The sequence below is a fragment of the Schistocerca piceifrons genome, chromosome 10, assembly GCF_021461385.2.
Source record: "Schistocerca piceifrons isolate TAMUIC-IGC-003096 chromosome 10, iqSchPice1.1, whole genome shotgun sequence".
Classification (NCBI taxonomy): Eukaryota; Metazoa; Arthropoda; class Insecta; order Orthoptera; family Acrididae; genus Schistocerca; species Schistocerca piceifrons.
The window spans coordinates 108819118-108836675 of NC_060147.1; the positions used below are offsets into that span (position 1 = coordinate 108819118).

Below are 17558 nucleotides of genomic sequence, written 5' to 3' on the forward strand. Positions count from 1 at the left end.
GACAAACATTTCGTTAATGTGTGCTCGAAATGAGCTTATTTTTTTGTTCATCTTCGACGACTATTCAGCTTGTAGATTCAGCTACCGTTCTCGTAATGCTCTCACTGCAACTGTACTCATTTAACAAGATTATTTCTACGTATCGTATTTAGCTATCGTTGGACCTCTTTCCGTTTATTTGAGATGTATTTTCTCGAATAAACATTTTTCGACATAATTCTCTGTCGTCTACATCAATTACAGATGTTAGAATAGAACTCATTTTCTAATTATTCAGTTATCTTTTATTTATTATGTCTGTTTATTTCGTTAACTCGCAATTCTAGCCTATGCATAAGCTATTTGGCTGCAGGATCACAGCTACTTTAGCTCCTGTGCATGAAAGCACACGTGTGCCGCTCGCCGCTACGTCATTAACAAGCTATACCCTTTTAAACAGAGCCATGCACAGCCCAGTTACGTAAGGTATGAGCAGCATTAGGTAAAGTCGCAACTTGTTTGCTGGTATGGGATTCTGGCAAGAGGAGCTACATCTCAGCAGAAAACCGTCGGGGAACGTCGCACTGGGGACGCACCTTCCTAGACTAAAAAATGCGAAGATTTGCTACCAGACACATGTCCACTACGCTCTATAAAACAACCACGAAGTTGTGGCAGAAAAATACAGTATCGCATAGTGATATGTGACAGTCATGGCAGATCTTTATGACGATTAAAAGCGGTGTGAATCAAGGAAACATACAAAGTACATAGGGACTGAGTGCCACAGATATATCCAGGTATTGTCTCAGAGACAGGTACTATGAGACTCTCTTCCCTGAGGAGCAGTTCCAGGTTTTATAACTCCAATAGCAGCGTCACATACGACCAGTAAGTGTGTCCATTTGTCGTTAAACAGTTATAACAAGTACACACGCTCATCTGTGTACTGCCAAGGTAACCGAACCTATCCGGATCATGTTGGCGTCGTTACGTACTGCGTTATAATTAGATTTTAAATATTCACGGTGTTCTATGTTTTCAAGATCCATATAATTTTTAACCATCGTAAAGGTTTTATACCAAACAGACACATCGTTTGATGGACGCGTGCACAGTGTACAAGTAATGATTCTACTTTAGTGTATATCATATGTTCTTATATTACAGGCACATATAAGCTTTTTTTCCTCTGTAACAAATGGAGGGACTGTACGCCCCAATACTGATCTGGCAGTAAATATTTTTCAAGTGCAGTTCGTAGTGCACAACGTGATGTCCTTTCTCAAAAATGGAGTTCCTGTTAGACGCGGATTAGTTTGGCTTTCGCCAAGGTAAAGGCATCACGGAGGCAGTTCTGATATTGCGCTTGATAATGGTAGCAAGACAAAAAAAATCAAGATGTAACATTTCCCGACACCTCAGCACAATAACTCCACTAAAAATGACATGCATTGGGGCGATCATCAATGCGGTGTATCATCTAAACTGATTCTTTTCGTAATACACACGTATAAATTCTAAAACATCCACTATTACATGATTATGTGATAGCGGAACAAACACTGGTAGCAGTTACTTCTGTAAAATATCTGGGAGTATGCGTGCGGAACGATTTGAAGTGGAATGATCATATAAAATAAATTGTTGGTAAGGCGGATACCAGGTTCAGATTCATTGGCAGAGTCCTTAGAAAATGTAGTCCATCAACAAAGGAGGTGGGCTTACAAAACACTCGTTCGACCTATACTTGAGTATTGATCATCAGTGTGGGATCCGTACCATATCGGGTTGACGGAGGAGATAGAGAAGATCCAAAGAAGAGCGGCGCGTTTCGTCACAGGGTTATTTGGTAAGCGTGATAGCGTTACGGAGATGTTTAGCAAACTCAAGTAGCAGACTCTGCAAGAGAGGCGCTCTGCATCGCGGTGTAGCTTGCTGTCTAGGTTTCGAGAGGGTGCGTTTCTGGATGAGGTATCGAATATATTGCTTCCCCCTACTTATACCTCCCAAGGAGATCATGAGTGCAAAATTAAGAGATTCGAGCGCGCACGGAGGCGTTCCGGCAGTCTTTCTTCCCGCAAACCATACGCGACTGGAACAGGAAAGGGAGGTAATGACAGTGGCACGTAAAGTGCCCTCCGCCACACACCGTTGCGTGGCTTGTGGAGTATAAATGTAGATGTAGAAAGCTGAGCGTATGCTTAACCACTGATAACTTAAATTCTGTGCTGCGTTATCGAAAAATGTTTTTTAATATACAGGGTGTCTCTAAAAAGCATCATCAGGCGTACTTTCGTTGGTATTTCGGCAGATATTTGCAGTTTCGTTTTTGTAATGTGTACGTGTAGTCGGCTCAAACAAATCCTGCGCATAATCTCTTACACGCGACAACCAGCGCCACCTAAAAGCCTTCGCTTGTTTCCCATTACAAAGTAAATTATTTTTAAAGCGGGATTTGACGTGTCCGCTGGATAGAATGGTCCTAAATTAGTCGATTGCGATATTTGTTTCATCGCTGTGTATTAACAGGGACAGTAAAACATCAAGAGTAGCCAGTATTCCAGTAGCGACTGAGCAGCGCTGCTGCATGGGAGTAGCATCAGCACAGGCCAGGGCGGTGCTGAAAATGAGTATTGGTTATTCTTCGTGTTTTACTGTGGCTGTCGATAGCCCACAGATAAAACGAATATCGCACAAGACTAATCTGGGTCGAGTTTGTCGAATGGCCACGCAAAATTCTACGTTAAAAATAATTTTGTTCGTCACAGGAAACAAATGGACGCTTTTCGCTGGCACCGAGGGTTGCATGAGAGACATTATGAGCAGTATTTGTTTGAAGGCAGTTACACACAGGAAACTCGAAATTGCCGAAACACCAGAGAAAAGGCACCTGACGATTCTTAGCAGGGACAGCCAGTATGATTTGGGTAGGCTCCGCTTGAGAGGCTTTAACCACGACCCACGCCTCCTCTCGTAATATTTCGAACTAGAACAAGCATTCGACAACATGAAAAATGTTTGTTGTTGCCAAAAGAATTGGTATAAACTACGAGGAAAGACGAGTAATAGAACGTTCAAGACCAAAGAGGTAATAATAATATTAGAAGACAAAGAGTGCCTTGGCAGTTTAGTTTGGCTGTGTCCAGTGATAATGTCTTAATTCCAGCCAGACCGCTCTGTTGGTGGCAGGTAGTTGAGAACGGGAGTTTGACGCTGACATTAGTTGCAAAGAACCAAAGATAAAGAGTGAAAGGCACATTGTGACGTTCTACTATGTGACGTCATGGCTGGGCGGCGTATTTGAAATATGGCGTGTTAGAGAATGGTATTTGATAGTATGTAGTGGCGCTCTTGAGCGTTGAATTTCAATGCCTCGTGTTGTTATTAGTGAGTACTAATGGCAAACAGCGTTGAGTGGTTTGTTTTCTTGCGTGGAATTATTAGTAGTAGTTACAGATACTGTGGGCAATGATGAAGCTAGCATCGTTAAGTTTTTGCAGCAGTGTGGCTTGCTGTCCGAATTTTTAAAGTGCCAAATCTGTGGCAATGACATGAAATTGCTTCCTCTTGGACCAACGACGAGTATATTTCACGGTGTCGAGAGGATAACTGTCGGCGATCGATTCGTCGCGGTGGCTAGTTAGAGAAATCTGCACTGGCAATTGTAATGACACATTCTGACACAGAGACATACAATACTTTAAAGTCTACGCCAAAGCTTAAATTGAGAGGAATGTAGAATATAATCTCTGTAATGTTCATATTGGATTTTCTTTTGTTTCAAACTCCAAGAAGAAGTTAAGGTACACTTTCGATTGTTACCTTGTAGGGGATGGACGTAATTTTTGGTGTGTGCTGAAAGGCAGCCATCTTGTTAGTATTTATGGTTTGTGCGACGAGCAGAGCAAGTCTTATTCTCTTGTGAATAAAAAATAGTGAATTTATCTACGTTTTACGAGAATTATTTAAAGCGACGTAACATTGTATTCCTTTGTTTCCACCGTCTTCGTGAAGGAAACCGATGCCGACTTAGGAAGATACACACGGTCAACAAAGAGAAGAACATCGATGGCGACTACTGAATTAATATTGTGGCAGAAGGACTAATTCTACGTTTAAGGTGAGAACTCTGATTAAATCAGCAATGACGTAGAATTCAAAAATGTTATTAATCGGAACTGTAAATTATATTACAGCCAAATTTCATGCAGCACTGAATTTGTCCGAATTCAAGCCGGTCAACACAGTTCATACAAAAGCCTTTCAAAAATTCTAAAGTTCCATATCCATAGTTTTTTCTCTTTTCAAAAAAATCAATAAATTTAATTTTTTTATTTATTTCGCCACACAATCGAGGATACAGTTTTGTTGACCTGTTATCTCATCTTGCTATCCTGGACATTGCTCGAGCTACATAGGGGTGTGTGAGAAAAATAATGAGACTGTCAACAGTTCGAGTGGTCTGGCAACGCTGTGTTGTTCTACTTGTATAGACTGGTGTGTTCATTCCTTCCAGATGCTCAGTCAGAGTTTCAACTCCGAACAGTAATCACGCGATTTTTGAGAGCGCCGTAAGTGAAATAGTGTTTTTGTTGTGTGTTACTAAAATGAGCGGAATTGGGATCAACGTTATGCCGTAAATTTTTGTGTTAAACTTGGGGAGTCCGTGGGTGTGACCTTTGAACAGTTGCAACAGACCTATGGGGAACATTCGATATCAAGGGCACAAGTTTTCGGTATCACAAATCATATTTGGAAGGCCCAGAACACGTTGAAGATGAACTTTGCTAAGGGAGATCTTCAATTTGAAAAACCGAAGAAAACCTCCAACATGTGCGTGCTCTTATGAGATCAGACTGACGTTTAACAATAAGAATAATGGGTGACCCGATAAACACTTTCACCGTGCATCAAATTTTGATGGACGTTTTGCACATGCGAAAGGTTTGCCCGAAAATTGTGCGGAAAACCTCGCAACTGATCAGAAGGGCAACGGAAGAAACACATGCGTTGATCATCTTACGAGGATTGACAAGGATCGTGAATGGTTCGGTTGTGTGAGTACAGGCGATGAATCCTGGATTTTTAGGTACGATCCTGCGACAAAGTGAGGAGTGGCTCACTGAGACATCTCCTCGACAGAAAAAAGCTTGAATGAGCAAATCAAAGATCAAAACAATACTGATCTCCTTTTTCGACAGTAGGGGTGTCGTGCATAAAGAATTTGTTTATCCAGGACATACTGTCAACGAAGTGTTTTACATCTACATCTACAACTACATGGATACTCTGCAAATCACATTTAAGTGACTGGAAGAGGGTTCATCGAACCACCTTCACAATTCTCTATTACTCCAATCTCGTATAGCGAGCGGGAAGAATGAACACCTATATCTTTCCGTACGAGCTCTGATTTCCCTTATTTTATCTTGGTGATCGTTCCTCCCTATCTAAGTCGATGTCAACAAAATATTTTCCATTCAGAGGAGAAAGTTGGTGATTGGAATTTCGTGAGAAGATTCCGTCGCAACGAAAAACGCTTTTCTTTTAATGATGCCCATCCTCTATCATTTCTGTGACATTCTCTCCCATATTTCGCGATAATACAAAACGTGCTGCCTTTCTTCGAACTTTTTCGATGTACTCCGTCAGTCCTATCTGGTAAGGGTCCCACACCGCGCAACAATATTCTGTTTTACAAATGTATCTTTGAAGAGCTCAGGGAAAGGATGAATCGACTGAGACTAGACATTGCAGACAAATGGGTGCTGCATCATGACAGCGCCCCCTGTCACACGGTCACTTCCATCACGGAATGTTCGATACCAGTTTCACTCATTCTTTGGTATCGTAAAGTTCAGTTTACCAATGACGAGCCGCGCGGGATTAGCCGAGCGGTCTCAAGCGCTGCAGTCATGGACTGTCCGGCTGGTCCCGGCGGAGGTTCGAGTCCTCCCTCGGGCATGGGTGTGTGTGTTTGTGCTTTGGCTAATTTAGGTTACGTAGTGTGTAAGCTTAGGGACTGATGACCTTAGCAGTTAAGTCCCATAAAATGCTTTTTTATTTCAGTCTCTGATCACAATATGAATTCTTTAGACGATGACCGGTTTCAGTCTGTAAAGACCATCCTCAGATCTTTTTTACACCATGTCCTAAAGTGATACGGCCATAATGGCATCATCAAGTCCCATAAGATTTCACACACATTTGAACTTTTTTTTTTTTTAAACCAATGATGATACTCACTTCGTATACATATATACACTCCTGGAAATTGAAATAAGAACACCGTGAATTCATTGTCCCAGGAAGGGGAAACTTTATTGACACATTCCTGGGGTCAGATACATCACATGATCACACTGACAGAACCACAGGCACATAGACACAGGCAACAGAGCATGCACAATGTCAGCACTAGTACAGTGTATATCCACCTTTCGCAGCAATGCAGGCTGCTATTCTCCCATGGAGACGATCGTAGAGATGCTGGATGTAGTCCTGTGGAGCGGCTTGCCATGCCATTTCCACCTGGCGCCTCAGTTGGACCAGCGTTCGTGCTGGACGTGCAGACCGCGTGAGACGACGCTTCATCCAGTCTAAAACATGCTCAATGGGGGACAGATCCGGAGATCTTGCTGGCCAGGTTAGTTGACTTACACCTTCTAGAGCACGTTGGGTGGCACGGGATACATGCGGACGTGCATTGTCCTGTTGGAACAGCAAGTTCCCTTGCCGGTCTAGGAATGGTAGAACGATGGGTTCGATGACGGTTTGGATGTACCGTGCACTATTCAGTGTCCCCTCGACGATCACCAGTGGTGTACGGCCAGTGTAGGAGATCGCTCCCCACACCATGATGCCGGGTGTTGGCCCTGTGTGCCTCGGTCGTATGCAGTCCTGATTGTGGCGCTCACCTGCACGGCGCCAAACACGCATACGACCATCATTGGCACCAAGGCAGAAGCGACTCTCATCGCTGAAGACGACACGTCTCCATTCGTCCCTCCATTCACGCCTGTCGCGACACCACTGGAGGCGGGCTGCACGATGTTGGGGCGTGAGCGGAAGACGGCCTAACGGTGTGCGGGACCGTAGCCCAGCTTCATGGAGACGGTTGCGAATGGTCCTCGCCGATACCCCAGGAGCAACAGTGTCCCTAATTTGCTGGGAAGTGGCGGTGCGGTCCCCTACGGCACTGCGTAGGATCCTACGGTCTTGGCGTGCATCCGTGCGTCGCTGCGGTCCGGTCCCAGGTCGACGGGCACGTGCACCTTCCGCCGACCACTGGCGACAACATCGATGTACTGTGGAGACCTCACGCCCCACGTGTTGAGTAATTCGGCGGTACGTCCACCCGGCCTCCCGCATGCCCACAATACGCCCTCGCTCAAAGTCCGTCAACTGCACAAACGGTTCACGTCCACGCTGTCGCGGCATGCTACCAGTGTTAAAGACTGCGACGGAGCTCCGTATGCCACGGCAAACTGGCTGACACTGACAGCGGCGGTGCACAAATGCTGCGCAGCTAGCGCCATTCGACGGCCAACACCGCGGTTCCTGGTGTGTCCGCTGTGCCGTGCTTGTGATCATTGCTTGTACAGCCCTCTCGCAGTGTCCGGAGCAAGTATGGTGGGTCTGACACACCGGTGTCAATGTGTTCTTTTTTCCATTTCCAGGAGTGTATTTTATCGTGAGGTTTGTGTAATGTTGGCCTACTGGATTTGGGAGTAATTTTTTGTTTGGGTCTGTATATTAAGGTAGGAATGCCGATTATTTTGCTAGTCGCCATTGAAAACCCTCTAATTCTCGTCAGTGTCCCGTTAATTTCATTTTCTCCTTCAAATTAATTTAATTACATGCTGTCTTATGGAATTGTTTTGGTCTGCTTAATTATTGAATCTGTCACATCATGAACGCCATCCCATATACGTCATAAATGCGAAAGTTTGTGTGTGAGCATGTTTGTCACTCCTTCATGCTGAAACGGCTGGACGGACTTCGAAGATATTTAGAATGGAATTGTCTTATACTCTGAATTAACACACAGGCTGCTTTTAAAAATGTGTAATAATATTTATTGATTTGATGAATACAACGCGAAATGTGCAACAATAATTACTCTTAGATAAAGCTATTTACGTTTCCACTTCTGAACCGTATCGTAGTTGTCAAAATGCTTTTACTGTTTAATATGTGCTAAATAATACGATTCAACGTAATGAATGCGATGCTTATACAATCGTCGAAGTGTTTAATGCCGACTTCCATACAGACATGCTTCCTTTTAGCCGCTGAGTCTGAGCCGCGGGTATACTTCTGATACGATGGAAGGCTCACGTCGACGGTGTCATTTAAATGGTGTACAATAGGGAGACGTCGTGCCTTTATATGTAGGAGGACGTGGTAGGCTTTTAGTGAGGCTGGTTTCGATTGTGATATGCAAGCAAATCCGCTGCCAACAGGCACACACGTGAGGGCAGATGACGTTGCAGGCACAAATATTAGAAGATTTGAGCTGCACCGAACTAGAAATTGCTTACTGTCTTCTTCGTCGAGTTAAGATGTTTGTTACTCCTTCACGCTGAAACAGGTGGACGGATTTAGATGTACTTTGGAATAGAGATAGCCTATACGCTGAATCAACGCATAGGCCCTTTTATCCATAGGCCAAAAGGAAATCACTGCTTCCATGTGATGGTCTATGTGACTGCTGTTCACGTGGGATGCATAACGTGACTAAAAAGACATCCATGAAAGAAAAATGTCAAATGAATACATTACGTTTAGCGTATAAATTAGTTTTTTACTGTTTTAATAAATGAAATTAGTACGTACATAAATGTAGAACAGCAGGAAGATTATCGACCACTATAAATGAGACTAAAGGACAAACGTTAAAAGTAGTAGGTATTCATCTGAGCACACCATGTTTTTCGCAGACAGAATCACGTTGGCTGCTCACGCGTATCGAGAGCCTGAAATCTCTACATATAGGCAGAGAACAGGAAGTCTCGGACCACAGATGTATTGCGGTAGGTTCTAGCTCTTCGTACACACCAAGACAATTTTTTTTTTGTTTCTTCTCTAACGACATGTCGCAACAGCCGTGAAATTATTTACTCCGTTTCCTGGTACGTTTTGTACTTCGCTACTGGGTCGCGTAAATATTTTTTCTTCACACAAACGAGTGAGTTCTGGACGGCGACATGTTTTCTGTCAGTTTCTCCCAGTATCCCAAGGTATCGTGTGTGTGTGTGTGTGTGTGTGTGTGTGTGTGTGTGTGTGTGTGTGTGTGTGTGTTTTCTGATGTCACGCGGTTTGCTGGGCCGCAAGTGGGTCGCACCTCCGTACCTCGAGAGAACTTTTGTGATGGCGCATACGCGTAGATAGTGAGTTTCGGCGTTAATATTTCTTCATGAACAACACTTTAACACAGTTTAACACGGCGGAGCGCAGCTAGTAATGGACACGATTTTCCATCTTCTTAATGAAGTCACAGGTCAAAGCTGATGCCTGTTACCTCATGTTTCAGTACTACCAACACAATGTTCAGAGTGGCAGCCAGCCAAGGAATATTTGAGGAAATTGGTGTAAAAAAATTTATTACAAATTCCCAGTGACATCTATACTTCTCCCAGAGCAACATTTGCTGTGCCTACGTGACACAAGTTGGCTCTCTTTCAGAACCAAGGCAGTTCTGTCCACTTAAAGCTGCTGACAAGAGACACCTTGAGCCTTCTGCTGAAACTGCTATTGAATTCACGCCATCGGTTTTAGCCAATAGCCGGCCGGTTTGGCCGTGCGGTTCTAGGCGCTGGAAACGCGTGACCGCTCCGGTCGCAGGTTCGAATCCTGCCTCGGGCATGGATGTGTGTGCTGTCCTTAGGTTAGTTAGGTGTAAGTAGTTCTAAGTTCTAGGGGACTGATGACCTCAGATGTTAAGTCCCATAGTGCTCAGAGCCATTTGAACCATTTTTAGCCAATAGCATGCGTGGAATACAGGTCACGTGTGTGGGTGCTGCAGCGTTCTGCAGAGCATAACACAGTTGCCTCTCTCTCTCTTGTGAGCCAGAGTTCCATCAGAACAGACGTCTTTCCTGGGAGGCAGAGCCACCGGCTGTGCGTTCCATGACTGGCCACCGACATCACTTAACATGAACCGCCTCCCACTTCACTTAATTGTTAGACCTCTTAGACTGGGCCATACTTCCGACCCTAGCCGCGCCCCTTGTATACCGTACACTGAAAAACAGGGCGAGTCAAAAGTCCTTGGACACCTTCATAAGTTGCAAGATTGAAAGGAAAATTGAAATGTGATGATGGGAGCATAGGTTTGATGTGGGGCCGCAACTTTTGGAGTGAATGTCATCCATGGCCGCCATCTTGAAATCCACCATTTTGGATTCAAGTGCCTGCATCTAGTGGTCGTGCGGTAGCGTTCTCGCTTCCCACGCTCGGGTTCCCGGGTTCGATTCCAGGCGGGGTCAGGGATTTTCTCTGCCTCGTGATGGCTGGGTGTTGTGTGATGTCCTTAGGTTAGTTAGGTTTAAGTAGTTCTAAGTTCTAGGGGACTGATGACCATAGATGTTAAGTCCCATAGTGCTCAGAGCCATTTGAACCATTTTGGATTCAAGTCATTTCCTTTCAAAGGGAAGGGGGGTGTATGACACGTCAGATAACACTCGCTTGAGCTCTGAAATTTAGTGGTGTAATTTGTTTTTGTCTATCTTGTACAGATCAGAGGTTATTAATGTTCAAAGTTGGGAAATTACCGTCATACCGTTTTAGATCAGCTGGAACAAAGAGAGACACATGTCGGTATCAAGGTATATTTGAACATTAATAACTTCTAAACTGTAAAAGATAGACAAAAACAAATTACACCACTCACTTCCAGAGCACAAGCGAGTGTTATTTGATGTGTCATACACCCCCCCCCACCCCTTAAAAAAAATAACTTGAATCCAAAATGGCGACCATGAATGACATTCACTCCAAAAGTTGCGGCCCCACGTCAAACCTATGTTCCCATCATCACATTTCAATTTTCCCTTTAATCTTCCAACTTATGGAAGTGTCCAAGAACTTTTGGCTCGCCCCGTATATTCTCTTTACTGTAGCTAATTTTCTGTTCTGTCACTTAAACGGCAGCCCCGGATGCCCACTCACAAGGCCTGACCGCTCGACCTCCTGTACATTATCGTCACAAGCCAGATGTTACAACCTTCCTCCCCCTTCCCTGTGCCCATGCCGGCCGCAGTGGCCGAGCGGTTCTAGGCGCTTCAGTCTGGAACCGCGCGACCGCTACGGTCGCAGGTTCGAATCCTGCCTTGAGCATGGATGTGTGTGATGTCCTTCGGTTAGTTAGGTTTAAGTAGTTCTAGGGGACTGATGACATTAGATGTTCAGTGCTCAGAGCCTTTTGAACCATTTGACCCTCTGACCACGTACAACAAACAAAAGAAAAAGCAAAGTGCGGCTGTGGAACGTCTATTTCCAAAACACGTGGAGCACAGTAGTGGGGCTAAGACTGCGCCCTGTGGCACTCCTGAGAGGTTGGGTTGGGTTGTTTGGTGGAGGAGACCAGACAGCGAGGTCATCTGTCTCATCGGATTAGGGAAGGATGGGGAAGGAAATCGGCCATGCCGTTTCAAAGGAGCCATCCCGACATTTGCCTGGAGCGATTTAGGGAAATCACGGAAAACCTAAATCAGGATGACCGGTCGCGGGATTGAACCGTCGTCCTCCCGAATGCGAGTCCAGTGTGCTAAACACTGCGCCACCTCGCTCGGTCACGCCCAAGAGGACGAGCGTTTATGCAGCTGTCACCAGACACTGAGGCGTGTAACGCACTGTGGCATTTAGAGCAGGCGGATGCAGCCTCGACTTACCTCGCTCTCATCTGGGAACTCCATACGCTGGGGGTGGGCCGTATGACGAGGGAGGCGGCCCGTAAGACGACGGCGGTGGCGCATACGTTGTCGGAGGCGGACCGTAAGACGAATGGGGTGGGCCGTAAGACGAAGGGGGTGGTCCGTAAGACGATGGAGGCGGCCCGTGCGTCACTGGTGGTGGGCCGTAGGATGCCGGGGGCGGGCCATACGCCGGTGGAGGTGGAGGAGGCTCCGTGGACACCTCTTCGTGCGGTGGAGGCCCGTACGACGACTCCGGTGGCGGTGGCGGTGCATAAGGCGCCTCCGGGGGAGGCGGAGGTTCAGTTTCCGGAGGTAATGTCTCTGGCGGCGAAGTCGTCGTCGTCGTCGTCGTTGGGGGCGGCCCGTACGACGGAGGCGGCCCGTAGACAGGGGGTGGGCCGTAAGCCGGGGGTGGGCCGTAGACCGGGGGCGGCGGTCGGTAGACCGGCCTCGGAGGGTAGTATATCGTCCTGCGTGACAGACGAAAGCACTCGTATATACAGCATCCTGTGTTTCGATACACAGCTATGACCACCCTCAAGTTTACTACAGTACTGGCCATTAAAATTGCTACACCAAGAAGAAATGCAGATGATAAACGGGTATTCATTGGACAAATATATTATACTAGAACTCACATGTGATTACATTTTCACGCAATTTGGGCGCACAGATCCTGAGAAATCAGTACCCAGAACAACCACCTCTGGCCGTAATAACGGCCTTGATACGCCTGGGCATTGAGTCAAACAGAGACTGGAAGGCGTGTGCAGGTACAGCTGCCCATGCAGCTTCAACACGATACCACAGTTCATCAAGAGTAGTGACTGGCATATTATGACGAGCCAGTTGCTCGGCCACCGTTGACCAGACGTTTTCAATTGGTGAGAGATCTGGACAATGTGCTGGCCAGGGCAGCAGTCGAACATTTTCTGTATCCAGAAAGGCCGTACAGGACCTGCAACATGCGGTCGTGCATTATCCTGCTGAAATGTAGGGTTTCCGAGGGATCGAATGAAGGGTAGAGCCACGGGTCGTAACACATATGAAATGTAACGTCCACTGTTCAAAGTGCCGTCAAAGCGAACAAGAGGTGACGTAGACGTGTAACCAATGGCACCCCATACCATCACGCCGGGTGGTACGCCAGTATGGCGATGACGAATACACGCTTCCAATGTCCGTTCACCGCGATGTCGCCATACACGGATGCGACCATCATGATGCTGTAAACATAACCCGGATTCATCCGAAAAAATGACGTTTTGCCATTCGTGCACCCAGGTTCGTCGTTGAGTACACCATCGCAGGCGTGCGAACTGTTCGTGCACATAGTTGTTGTCTTGCAAAGGTCCCCATGTGTTGACTCAGGGATCGAGGCGTGGCTGCACGATCCGTTACATGCGCCATGCGGATAAGATGCCTGTCATCTCGACTGCTAGTGATGCGAGGCCCTTGGGATCCAGCAGGGCGTTCCGTATTACCCTCCTGAACCCAGCGATTCCATATCAGCAATGTCGCGATACGATAAACCGCAATGGCGATATGCTACATCTGACTTTTATCAAAGTCGGAAACGTGATGGTAAGCTTTTCTCCTCCGTACACGAGGCATCACAACAATGTTTCACCAGGCAACGTCGGTCAACTGTTTGTGTTTGAGAAATCGGTTGGAAACTTTCCTCATATCAGCACGTGGTAGGAGTCGCCACCGGCGCCTACCTAGTGTGGATGCCCTGAAAAGCTAATCATTTGCATATCACAGCATCTTGTTCCTGTTGGTTAAATTTCGGGTCTATAGCTCGTCATCTTCGTGGTGTAGCAATTTTAAGGGCCAGTAGTGTATTTGTGTCCGTATGTGATTTCAAGTATGTTTTGGAAAAGGATTCTGCCCTGAGAAAACAAAATTTTGGTTGTTCTCCAACCATCTGGAAAAATGCTCCAGTGGCGGCACGCTGTATTTCCATGAAAATCTTTAAAGTCGTTGCACTAGGATACAATATGCACCTACATGGAACATGCAATAAACGAGTGCAAAGGATACTGTATAGGTATTAGAATATATCGAGGCAAAATATAGATGCTCAGGTTTGCTGATAACATAGCTGCGATAGCTCCAGATGAAAGAAATCGCCAAAGAACCTTACAAGTTAAGGACTTAGCATTGAGGTACAAGCATAAAACGGAAATTAATTCGAAAACGAAATATTCGTGTCCTCCAAGGAATGAGAGGAAGTCAACTTTAAAATCAGAGAAAACAGAGATAAAAGAAACTAGGCGCCATACAGATATTTAGGAAATAAGGCTACTGGAGACGGAAGCGGCAAAGAAGACATAAAAAAGACTTAAAATAAATTTTGAAAATAATAAAAATAGTGATGGAATTTTCTTGAGCTTCCAGCGGCACTGAATGGTTCAAAATCCACGAGTTTTCGGTCGAGGATTCCTTGGTCATTGTCAAGTGGTGACTGTCTTTTGATTGCCGTTGCCGTCCCTATACAGGGTGAGTCATTAACTATTGCCACCTAGAATAGCTCCGACAATATGATAGGAGCTGAAAAGTTCGTGGGACAAAACTTGCATGGGACAACGGGAGCCATTATATGATGTTCGTTGTTTGTTGCATCGTGGGGTCGCGTCAGAGATATGAAGGTCAACTTTGTTTTTTTTAAAATGGGATGCTATAGTTTGGTACTTATTTTCTGATAGCGGCTATCGAGACGAATCCAGTGACGTGTAACAGTAAGGTCTTCGAAAATCAACAAAGGGCAAAAGGGTGGCGACAACGTCCATTTACAGAAGGTGTTCGAAGTGATGACCATTGGTATCAGTGCAGTGCTGCAACCTTCTTATCATGGACTGAGTGGTATTCCTTATCACTTCGGCACTTACCGCAGCACATGCTCTGACAATTCTCACTCGCATATCTTCAGGTGTAGTTGGAACGTCTTTATAAACAATGGTCTTTTACGAATCCCCACAAGAAAAAATCCAGAGGCGTCAATTCTTCCGAACGAGCCGGCCATGACAGATCTCCTCCGCGTCCAATCCAACGATTTGGGAAATGTCTCTGCAACTCATTTCTAGCCCTCAGCGAAAAATGTGCCGCACACCTATCGCTTTGATACCACATTCTGTTCCTTGTTCCTGAAGGTAATTCTTCCAATAACAGACCTAATGTTTCTTGAGGAATCTGGTGTAACACCTACCATTAAGATTTCCTTCGATGAAACAGGGACTTATAATTCTGTCCTCTAGAATCCCACACCATAGATTCACCGACCACGGTTTTTGGTGTACAACTTGCCGCGGTCAACATGGATTTTAAATTGTCCAATAATGCATGTTAGGCAAATTAACATTTCCATGGTTCGTGAATGTAGCCTCGTCAGTAAATAAAATCATATTAATAAATGCGTCATTCCTCTACATCTGAAGTTGAGCCCATCGGCAGATTTCAATGCGACGCATACAACCGTACCAGTTAATTCTTGCTGGGGACCGATGTGGTAAGAATGATATTTATGACGATGCAGAACAGGAATAACACTACTCTGGCTGATGCCAGATTCCCTTGCTATTTGACGCGAATTAACACAAGGATCTCGAATCACAGTGGCAAGAGTACCATTTCTGTTTCCTCGTTAGCTATTATCATACACATATATTAATGTACGACGTGTACGTTACGTTGAGGATATCTTTCACCGTATAAGTCTATAACTCTCACTGAATTTCGTTGGCATTCTCCGTAAATGAGAAGCATATCGACTTGTTCTTCGAAGTAATACATTATTCAGATTCACTTGATTCGACGATACTAGTTTTGTGTTGTCAGATGAGCCAACACCGTGTTACGAGTGGAGGCCGAAGTGCACGCGTTTCAGCTCACGCAGGCTGGCGTGAGGAGGGAAGAACTATACTGACGTGAGGTCTGGAACATGACAAGAAATTAGAATTCAGAAAGCGGACATAATTAGTTTGATACTTAACTTTAATCCATTAATGATGAACGTCACTCTTGACGGTACATGATTCACAATATTATCTGTTCAGAATAGTAACTGAATATGGCGCCTTGCTAGGTCGTAGCAAGTGACGTAGCTGAAGGCTACGCTAACTATCGTCTCGGCAAATGAGAGCGTATGTAGCCAGTGAACCATCGCTAGCAAAGTCGGCTGTACAACTGGGGCGAGTGCTAGGGAGTCTCTCTAGACTAGACCTGCCGTGTGGCGGCGCTCGGTCTGATAGTGGCGACACGCGGGTCCGACGTATACTAACGGACCGCGGCCGATTTAAAGGCTACCACCTAGCAAGCGTGGTGTTTGGCGGTGACACCACAACTAACCTTACCGTTCCTTTTAGTGTTGTATTGCGAAACCGTCGAATGTGGTTTACATATCAATGGCACGTTAGATGGATACGCCGTATTCGGAGAATATTTACTATTTGCAGGACTCGATATGCGAAAGAGAATTGTCAGAGCATGTGCTTCGATAAGTGCCGAAGTGATAAGGAATACCACTCAATCCATGATAAGAAGATTGCAGCACTGTGTTGATACCAATGGTCATCACTTCGAACACCTTCTGTAAATGGACCTTCTTGACCTTCGTTGAGCTTCAGAGGCCATACTGTTACACATCACTGGATTCGTCTTGATAGCCGCTATCAGAAAATAAGTACCAAACTATAGCATCCCATTTCAGAAAACAAAATTGACCTTCATATCTCTGACGCGACCCCACCTATCAACAAACAACGGACATCATGTTATGGCTCCCGCTGTCCCATGCAACACCTGTCCCACGAACTTTTCAGCTCTTATCATACGGAGTTATTCTAGTTAGCAATAGTGTCTCACCCTGTATAGCCGATGCAACCGCGCCACCTTCGGTGACGTCACTGATGCTCGCTCTAGTGCCGTGTAAGGCCTGTTTTCGTTTCGCACCCACTTCAACCTTCTGATGGCCAGGTCCGAACCCTTGCTTAACGGCAGGTCGCCGCTTTTATTGAGAATGTTGTCACAAATTTTTATCTAGACTGCTTCCTTTATTACCTTATCCCAGAAACTATTAGGAATGGAAGAGGAGGTAGACGAAGATGAAATGGGAGATGTGATACTGCGTGAAGAGTTTGACAGAGCACTGAGAGACCTAAGTCGAAACAAGGCTGCGGGAGTAGACAACATTCCATTAGAGCTACTGACAGCCTTGGGAGAGCCAGTCCTGACAAAACTCTACCATCTGGTGAGCAAGATGTATGAGACAGGCGAAATTCCCACAGACATCAAGAAGAATATAATAATTCCCATCCCAAAGAAAGCAGGTGTTGACAGATGTGAAAATTACCGAACTATCAGTTTAATAAGTCACGGATGCAAAATACTAACGCGAATTCTTTACAGACGAATGGAAAAAATGGTAGAAGCCGACCTTGGGGAATATCAGTTTGCATTCTGTAGAAATGTTGGAACACGTGAGGCAATACTGACCCTATGACTTATTTTAGAAGAAAGATTCAGGAAAGGCAAACCTACGTTTCTAGCATTTGTAGACTTAGAGAAAGCTTTTGACAATGTTGACTTGAATACTCCCTTTTAAATTCTGAAGGTGGCAGGGGTAAAACAAAGGGAGCGAAAGGCTATTTACAATTTGTA

General features: G+C 45.3%; 1 protein-coding gene across 1 annotated transcript in view; it reads right to left on the reverse strand.

The window, feature by feature from the left end:
- LOC124719095 (extensin-like) overlaps positions 1-17558 on the reverse strand; it is a 97997-nt gene that overhangs the window by 9597 nt on the left and 70842 nt on the right. Inside the window, exon 3 of the mRNA XM_047244788.1 lies at positions 11877-12370. Within this exon, the coding sequence (XP_047100744.1) occupies positions 11884-12370 (487 nt within the window). The 3' untranslated portion in view covers positions 11877-11883. The remainder of the gene's footprint in view (positions 1-11876; positions 12371-17558) is intronic.